Source organism: Gastrolobium bilobum, unplaced genomic scaffold (genome assembly GCF_033153095.1).
Source record: "Gastrolobium bilobum isolate Gb01-03AN ecotype WA unplaced genomic scaffold, APGP_CSIRO_Gbil_v1 utg10892, whole genome shotgun sequence".
Lineage (NCBI taxonomy): Eukaryota > Viridiplantae > Streptophyta > Magnoliopsida > Fabales > Fabaceae > Gastrolobium > Gastrolobium bilobum.
The window spans coordinates 29,598-39,517 of NW_026896765.1; the positions used below are offsets into that span (position 1 = coordinate 29,598).

The 9,920-nt window shown below is 37.5% G+C and overlaps 2 protein-coding genes across 2 annotated transcripts; one reads left to right on the forward strand and one right to left on the reverse strand.

Moving 5' to 3' along the window:
* Positions 1-334: 334 nt before the first annotated feature.
* On the forward strand, positions 335-6,199 carry LOC133301907 (uncharacterized). The gene is made up of 10 exons (XM_061501625.1): positions 335-730; positions 846-1,032; positions 1,867-2,000; positions 2,104-2,216; positions 2,322-2,445; positions 2,636-2,785; positions 2,938-3,093; positions 5,276-5,355; positions 5,470-5,519; positions 5,847-6,199. Exons 1-10 carry the CDS (start codon positions 341-343, stop codon positions 5,984-5,986), a joined length of 1,524 nt encoding a protein of 507 aa, XP_061357609.1. The 5' UTR covers positions 335-340; the 3' UTR covers positions 5,987-6,199.
* A 172-nt stretch (positions 6,200-6,371) lies between these two features.
* Positions 6,372-6,698, reverse strand: LOC133301910 (uncharacterized). The gene has a single exon (XM_061501627.1). It carries the CDS (start codon positions 6,696-6,698, stop codon positions 6,372-6,374), a length of 327 nt encoding a protein of 108 aa, XP_061357611.1.
* Between the last annotated feature and the right edge of the window lie 3,222 nt (positions 6,699-9,920).

Below are 9,920 nucleotides of genomic sequence, written 5' to 3' on the forward strand. Positions count from 1 at the left end.
ACATGTTTGTTACGTACAAACTGAATCCTCAATGTATAAAAGAGTTCCACATTAATTTTTTTTTTCTCTCAACCCACACAAGTTGGTACATGATTAAAATAAAATACTTCAAACTAACAATTTTAATATTTACCTGTATTTTTCTGTTTTTAGTCATAAACATTGTATTAGATATATTTTATTTTAAGAAAGTTGGACTCAAATTGAACACACAGGCCCAAACGGAAACCGAAGTCCAAAGTTGGTTCGTTGTTGACCCGAACCTCCAAACCCGACAAAGCATTTTGGAATCTGATAGAGGCTCGGACTCACTCTCACTGAGCTTAGGCATTTGGCAAGAATGGCAGAACACAGGTTCAGGTTGATCACGCTTGTCTTAACTGTTGCCATCATTATCGTTTCTTATTCACCGCAACGCTTAGCGTTGAAGCATGCACCGCGATTCCTAGGAAAATTAGCAGCTTCGACCAGGCACTCGCAGGTGCAGCCATTGCAATTCCACTACGAAACCAGATACTTCGAACAGCGCCTCGACCACTTCAGCTTTTCGGAGCTTCCCACGTTCCGGCAGAGGTACCTTCTGAACACCGAACACTGGCTGGGTCCTCAGCGCGTGGGTCCCATTTTCTTCTACTGCGGCAATGAAGGAGATATCATATGGTTCGCTCAAAACACCGGCTTCGTATGGGAAATCGCGCCTCAATTCGGGGCCATGGTCGTTTTTCCTGAAGTGAGTGTCTACTCTACAATACAACATACCTATGTTTGTTACGTTCTGAGAAAATTTCTGAATTTGAGTAAATTCTATTCTAAGTGTGGGGTGTGTATGTGTGTGTCTGTGGCAGCATCGATACTATGGCGAATCTATGCCTTATGGAAGTAGAGAGGAGGCGTATAAGAATGCTACTACATTATCGTATCTTACGGCTGAGCAAGCGCTTGCTGATTTTGCTGTTCTGCTCACCGATCTCAAGCAAAATTTTTCTGCCAACGATTGCCCAGTTGTCTTGTTTGGAGGATCATACGGTGGAAGTAAGACACTTTTGCTTCTCTCTTTTAATATTTGTATTGAGATTATATTATAATCAAAATTTTATTTAGGATTTTTTTTAATTATGTTTCTATAATTTAGTCCACACATGCTATAGTGGTTTCTATGACCGTTTCTGTGAAAACTTCATGAGGAGGACCTGAGTATTTATTCACAAGGAGGAGAGTCAATGCGGTACCTTAATGAATTGTCAATCTTTGATTATGTAAAAGAACCAATTCAGCTTAAGCTGTTGGGTGAGACTATATTAATGGTTTTATATAAATTAGTATGCCCTCTCTCGTAAGAGAGCACATTGAGCTTGAAAGAAAGGTGGATGATATATCAGGCTCAGCTCACCTGGGCTAAAAAATTCCACAAATAAAATGGGGGCAGCTTTGATATCATATAAAAAACCAATTCCCCTCAAAAGCTTAAGCTGGTGGATGAAGACTTTTTAATGGTTTATACTATTCTCTAACACGCTTCTGACACTAGTGCTCACTGGATCGAACCCACGACACCGAGGCTTTGATACCATGTAAAGAACCAATTCAACCCAAAAGCTTAAATTATTGGATGAGGCTACATTAATGGTTTTATATATATCTAATAGATTGTTGTTAGTTTCTATGTTAATGAAAACTATAAAATGTTTGAGGGCTCGTTAGGTAATGGTGCCTTGGAAATAACATAAAGTAACGTGGCATGTCATAAGGTGTTCTGTCTTTAATTTGTTCGGAATCTTCGTTTGTTTGTTATCCTGAAGTGGGTTTGTTTCTTTCGATAAAATGACTTCGGTTTGTTGGTTCATCTCTGAACATCATCTAAAACAGTGTTAGCAGCATGGATGAGACTCAAGTATCCTCATATTGCTGTTGGGGCACTTGCTTCTTCAGCTCCAATTCTTCAATTTGAAAACATTGTGCCACCAGAAACTTTCTATGACATTGTTTCCAATGATTTCAGGGTAAGTTAGTCAGTCAATCTGACAGTACTGGCTCAATGTTCTGATATTTATCCTTGCTATAATTACTATACTAATGATTTTACTCGCTTGTTTGGATCAATAGCGTGAAAGTTCCTCTTGCTTTAACTATATAAAACAGTCATGGGATGACATAGCGTCTAAGGGTCAAACAAATGATGGCCTTGTGCATCTGACCAAAACTTTCAACTTGTGTCAGTAAGGCATTTTTCCCCAAGAAATATGTGTATTTCTGCAGTACATGATTGTGAACAGTGTTATCTATATTTCATTACACTGCTTATTTAGTTAAACTAATTGAAGGCAATTAGAGAGGAGTGTAGATCTATGGGACTGGTTGGAGTCTGCATATAGTTATTTGGCAATGGTGAACTACCCGTATCCTTCTGAATTTCTGATGACTTTGCCTGGATACCCCATCAAGGAGGTTAGTTTGATTTTATAACATAAGATGGGATATCTTATTATTAGCACAAACTTGTACATAAGGTGGTCTTGTTTTCCTAATTCAGTCTTCTGTTGCCTATCCTATCTTCAAAGTTTCCTCAACTGATTTTTGTGATGCTACCGGGAAACTGTCTTTACTAATTGATATGATTATATATATTCTTTTATAGGTTTGCAGAAGGATTGATGGGGCTCCCGCTGGGACTAGTATTCTGGAGCGCATATATGAAGGAGTGAATGTCTACTACAATTATACTGGAGAAGTTAAATGTTTTGAACTGGATGATGATCCTCATGGCTTGAGTGGTTGGAACTGGCAGGTTTACTATAGTTAAATGTTGTTTTTTCCTTTTTATTTTCCTAAGATGCTGGATATTGGATAAGTATTGAGGCTCAATAGCACGAAATGCCTTGACAAATATGTTCCCATATTAATCTTGGCTGGTTCCATCTTTTCTTATCCATGATGTAGGCTTGCACTGAAATGGTTATGCCAATGTCCAGCAGCCAGGAGTCCAGCATGTTTCCACCATATGAGTATAATTACTCTTCTTTCCAAGAGGAATGCTTCAACAGTTTTGGAGTGAAGCCAAGGCCAAAATGGATTACTACAGAATTCGGCGGGCATGTAAGGAAATAATTACATTTAAATCTGACTTCCATTTCCATTATTTTCAAGACCCACAAAAATTAAATCATTATTTGATATTCTGGTTTGGTGCATGATGATCTCTCTCTCTCTCTTGCTAATGTGGTTAGTTTGGTCAATTTTACATATTTGATAAACTGAATCAATGTATTCTTCTAGTAGATAAACTGAATCAATGTATTCTTCTAGTAGATGTGTGAAACATATTTATGCATGTTAATGAGCTTATATTAGGTAGAAGCAAAAATTGCTATTTCTTTTTCTAGGTGTGAAAGGATTTGGCGAATGGATAATCAATATGACTTGAAGGAATATTTGAGTGACAAAAAGAGGAAAAGTATAATGCCATGGACTGTGTGGTTTTGGGTGACCTAGTAAAGTATGTAAAAATATAGAAAAATAACTCAATTTTCAGCTTCTCGAAGTAATATGCTGTAATACGCAATTTCTGCAGCATTGTCACTCTATAATATTGTGTTTCCTATCTATATAGAAATATACTGTGATGCAAATTATTGGATTAAGGTACATGCTGTTGTGTTAACCTGTAGTGTGATTAGTGATGTTAGAAAGAATATCTTTATTATTGTTGGAAAGAATATCTTTATTATTTATAAAGATCTATTTCCTTATTTCATTAAGATTTAGGTTAGATATCGGCTAAGCCCATTAGTATTTCTTTATATATTGTACTCTCTTGAATCAATTCAATATACAGATTTATTTCAATGTTCCTCTCGTCTCTTGTTATTTTATATGGTATCAGAGCCTAACGAGAGGAATCGTTGTCCACCTTTCCTTATTCTTTTTCATAACTTTAATACGATAGTAGAGAGATATCACCCTCCGTAAGGGATTGACTTTCCCAACTTTTCCCTTTCTCTTCTTCTCTCCGCTTCTCTTAGTTTCTTCTTCTCGTTCCTGCCTTCGCCGTTGCAAGTGTTGTGCTCCGTCACCGTCGACGACCTAGCCACCGTCCAGCCCTCTGTCCGTTTCCATCATCACCGGCGTCGTTGTTGCCCTCCGCGTCTCTTTCCTCCGGCCGCATCATCTTTTCTTCTCCAGCCGAATCTTATTTCTTCCGGCTATGTTTTCTTCTTCTTTGGTCTGATTTGGCTTGTATTATTTTTGCCATTGTTTGGCTTTACTTTGGCCTCTCATTTAGGGGGAGCATTTATCTCCGTTGTTGCCTGGTCCGCGGATTATTCCAGTTACACTGGCTCCGTCGGCTTGTATCCCAGTTGCGACAGTGTCTTTTTTCCATTATCTCTGTTGTTACCTGGTCCACGGATTATTCCAGTTACACTTGGCTCCGTCGGCTTGTATTCCAGTTGCAACAATGTCTTTCCCAACCCTTTAGGCTGATGTCTTTACCAGCTCTTCAAACTGATGGTCATTCCAGTTGATTTACTGTCGATTTCTTCGACTTACATTCCGTGAAGCATCCTTTTAGTTTTCTTTCTTCCCAAGATGAAGTGTCCCTCCATCTTGAGGGAGAGTATTTGAGATATAGATAATATTTTATTTTAGTTTATAATATTTGTTATTTTTCTTCGGGGTGAGTTGTAGAGTTGTTACAACCCCCACTCGTTTATTTTGATGTTATGTTTCTTAGTCTTTCTTGTTCAAGCTTGTTGCTTATAATCTATACGCTCCAGCTTGAGGGAGAGTGTTAGAAAGAATATCTTTAGGATATCTTTATTATTGTTGGAAAGAATATCTTTATTATTTATAAAGATCTATTTCCTTATTTCATTAAGATTTAGGTTAGATATAGGCTAAGCCCATTAGTATTTCTTTATATATTGTACTCTCTTGAATCAGTTCAATATACAGATTTATTTCAATGTTCCTCTCATCTCTTGTTATTTTACAAGTGAGATGACTGTACCTCACTTCATGCTACTCTAGCTTGACAGTGCGGCATATGTGGATTTGCCATCATCAATTTCGTCATAAGTCACTTACTAGTTATGCACGTATTTATCTTCATGAATATAAAATGAAAAAAATATAGTTAATGCTCTGAAATACAATGGTCCCCTCCCTTGGTGATGCCATTTGGATAGATTGTTTGAAGTATGCTCAATCCAAAGCTGTATTCTGATATTATGCTGTTTTTATCCGTTATTTCTTTGTGTCTGGGCATCTTGTTTTGAAGAATATCCAAGCCACCTTGAAGAAATTTGGAAGCAATATAATTTTCTCAAATGGCCTACTGGATCCTTGGAGTGGTGGCAGGTGATATATTATTTATTCCGCAAATGTCTTGGCTATTATGTTTTATATTTTTCGTGAAGTAATTGTCTTTGACAGTTGATTCAGTTTCTCATATGCAAATTGTTTCTGTTGCAGTGTTTTGCTGAATATATCTGATAGTGTTGTTTCTCTTGTCACTGGAGAAGGTAAAGCATTTGATTATTTTGAATTAGTTAGTGGTCTGCTCGATGGATCCTATGTTAAAGCAACTATTCGCCCATTAATTTTCTGCTTTCGATGAGTCTATTTTCTCTTCTGAAATTGTTATTATTTTTTATCATAATCGCCTGACATTATTTTCATATACGTGGCATTGCTATAAGCTACATCCATTTTGATTTATTGATTATAATTCCTTGCAACTTATTTATAAAACTTTTAACTGCGGAATGCCAGTGAGATCCAAAGAATTCTTGAGCCTGTTGCTAACATTAATTGACAAAAGTTAATTCTTTTTGTTAATGGTTCATCAGGTGCGCACCACATAGATTTACGTGCTTCAACTCAAAATGATCCTGATTGGTTGGTAGAGCAAAGGAAGACTGAGATCAGGCTAATAGAAGGTTGGATCAGTGGCTACTATCAGAAAAATAAAGCTATATTCGATATGTAATATAGTTTTTTTTTTTTTTTAATTACTGTTCTCGCTACTTTCTTCACCGCTGTTCTGTATATAGATCAACAAAACATGCTTGTTTGGTTTGAGCTGAACCTTTTTTTATCTGGTTTGGTATTGTAATAGTTCACGACAACACACACACATACACGTTTGTGAGTCTTAATGCAATGTTTTTATTTTACCTACAAATATTATCATCGACTACTATTGAAGTCAGTAAATATATATAATTTGAAAATTATATCATCTATACAATTTATCCTTTGTTTTCAAAATATAAAATTATACCCGTGCCTCTCTCTTTTAGTATGTGTGGACATTCTCTTTCTTTTCTTTTTTTCTTTTTTTGTGTAAGTATGAAAGAAAACAAGACAAAACACTAACTACTAAAAGGTCTGAGTTCTCCTACACCCATACAATCTTTTAAAAGAAAATCTCTACATCCATCAGGAGGATCTTCATACCAAACTATGTTCCTATTGGATTCAGGAGCTTGACCAGCCAACCAATTAGCAACTTTGTTAATGTGGGCCAATTCAACCTTCCAGTTCCTCTCAAGAGTCTTCTCGATTCTGGTTATCAGCATATGACAAGGATGAAACTTGATGCATTCTTCCTGAACAATCTTCAAGGATTCCAAAGAATCTATTTCCAGAACCACCTGCTGGTAGCCCATTTCCCAAGCCCATTCCAATCCAATAACCATTCCTCAAACTTCAGCCAACAACACATTACCACAACCAATCCTTTTTGAGAAGCCAGTAATCCATTCTTCAGCATAGTTCCTAATTACACCCCCACAACTAATTAATGCTCCCTTGTTGAGGCATGCTCCATCCAAATTGATTTTAATCCAATTAGGAGGGGGATGTTTCCAATGAATATTCACTTCCTTTATCCTTTCAGGAAGGAGACCAGCTTTCAGTAGCAAGTTATCAGACACCACTACATCCTGAACAAAGAAGCTTGATAAACCATTTACATGGGATGTTTTCTAGAATCATTGAAAATGAAACTGTTTCTTTCCTACCAAATTAACCAACACATAACACCAAAGAATCTCCTCCAATCCATATTGGATTTCTTTCTGTTTAATTCTCTTCAGTCCACTCTTTGAACCCACCAGTGCTAGAAAAGTTAACATTCATACCTTTGCAGCATATCCTCCATATTTGTTGAGTCCAATCACATTCCTTGAATATATGGTTGCAATCCTCAACAGGGGAATTGCATCTACTACATCTGGCATCATCACATAAACTCATTCTATTTCTTCTGTCATTTGTGAGTAATTTCTCACCAATCAATAACCAGAGAAAAGCTTTAATTCTTTGAGGACCTTCCCAATCCCAGGCTAGATACCATTTATTACCATCATTTCTAATTAGAGAAGAATTTAAAATTCATAGGCTGATTTCACTGTGAACATACCTGTTGCAGATTGGTTCCACATTACCAAGTCAGGACCATTAGCATCAGAGGGAGGATGAACATTTTCAATGATTCTGATGACCTTATCATCAAGAAATTGGTCAAATTTAGACCATTGCCAGCTCCCCTCTTGATTCAAACAGTCAGCCACCATCCACTCTTTATCTCCATCTGGGATTGGTTTTTTCACCCAATCAATCAGCCTTCCCACACCAAGGACCCATCTATCCCACCAAAATTTTGTTTTACACCCATTGCTAATACAAATTCTTGAGCCATTCTGTACACAGCTCCAGTTTTTGCAAATTCCTTTCCAAGTGCTGGAACTATTTCTATCTTCATTCAAAACAGGCATAAGATCATTGCTCACCTTATATTTGCTGCGAAGGATTTTGGCCCATAAAGCTTCTTTAATAGTCAACATTCCATATCCAATTTTCATGGAAAATGCTTTGTTCACTATTCTTTGGTCTCTTAATCCAAGCCCTCCTTCCTTTTTGGTTCTACAAACATTGTTCCAGTTAACCAGGTGAATCTTCCTTTTACCTGAGTTTGAGCCCCAAATAAAATTCCTAGTCAGCTTCTCCACCTCTTTGCAGACATTCACAGGGACAATAGTGGTTTGCATTGTATACGCTAGGAGAGTTTCCAAGACAAATTTAGCCAAAGTGATTCTTCCAGCCAAAGAGAGAGCAGACTGGTTCCAAGAAGAAAGTCTACTGCGCACCCTTTCCATTACATGATTGAGAGAATTTCTAGAGGTTCTTTTATGACTCAGCTTGACACCAAGGTATTTGCCCAAATCACTAGTAATCCCCACTCCTAGTTTATCACCAATCTCCTTGGCTATAGTTACACCCACATTACTGGAGAACATAACTCTCGACTTGTCTCCACTGATTTTCTGCCCTGATGCAGCAGAGAACATCTTCAGCACTTGATTGATAATAAAAGCTTGTTCCACAGTTGCCTCTGCACATAAGATGATGTCATCTGCAAAAAAACAAATGGGATATAGGAGGAGCTCTTTTATTCAGGATGATAGGCTTCCATGCCTTAGAATCCATAGCTAGTTGAATTAAATGGGCTAGCCTCTCAACACACAACACAAAGAGGTAAGGAGATAATGGGTCTCCTTGTCTAATACCTCTCTTAGGCTCAAAGTCCCTGGTTAATCCCCCATTCCATAGTAGATTCATTTTGTTGGTTGATATGCAGTTACAAATGAGGTTGGTGAGGCTGTTATTAATACCCATTTCCTCCAAAGTCTCCTTGATAAAATTCCAGCTAAGCCTTCTCTAAATCCACTTTCAACATCATCCACCCCTTATTTTCTTTCTTCTTTCTCATGGAATGGACTACTTCCTGGGCTATGATGATGTTGTCAACACTTTGTCTCCCTTTTATAAAACTACACTGATTAGGAGCCACCAACCGAGGCATAAATTACTTTAGCTTCTCAGTTATGATTTTTGTAACAGCCTTGTAAACTACATTACAAAGGCTTATAGGCCTGAAATCTTTCATGTTCTCTGGACTCTCTTTCTTAGGAATAAGGCACATAAGAGTTTTATTAACCTCCTTCACTTTCTTCGGGTCCAGAAAGATATCAGAGATCAACTTACAGACAGAGCTTCCCATAATGTTCCAGTGAGATTGGAAGAAAATAACCTGTAAACCATCAGGTCCAGGAGCTTTAAATTTACCCATTCTGAAAATAACCTTTCGAATTTCTTCATGAGAGGGTAGTCTGGACAAAAAGTCTTTCTCTTTGTTGCTCAAAATAGGGAAGCAATCTTTCACAAGATAATCTTCTAGCTCCTCCTCACCAACAGCAAATAGGTTCTCAAAATATTTCAAAGCCATATTGATCAGGTCCTCTTTGTCAGCTACCCAGTCTTCTTCATCATTCCTAAGAGCAACAACTTTATTGTATCTTCTCCTGGCAACCGTAGAGTAGTGGACAAACCTTTTGTTTTTGTCCCCATCCTTAAGCCAATGACATCTGGACCTTTGAAACCAAGCTAACTCCTCCCTCACAAGAATCTCCTGTAGTTCCATCCATAAGCGTCTCTGAAGAATCTCCATACTATGGTCATACCAGCCAGGCTTATAGTTATCAATGCCACGAAGTCTAGCATAGATCTTATTTTTCTTTTTGATATTCTGCTTATAAACTTTATGGTGCCAATCTTTAGCCTTCATTTCAAAAGTATTCCTAGCATGATTCCAATCAGATTGATTGCTCCAACTATCCTTCACCACTTCCTCAAAGCCTTCCACTGTCATCCAGGAAGCCAAGAATCTAAACGGTATAATCCTTTTCCTCCAGCTTATTAACCTGATCCTGAATTAATAGGATAAGTCTATGATCTGAATTAAAATAAGGCAAATGAGATAGGTAGCTATTAGGCCAACTCAGGTTCCAAGCCTCATTAGAACAAGCTCTGTCTAGTCTTTCCTAAAGTTTGCCCCTCTTCCATGTAAAATCAGGTCC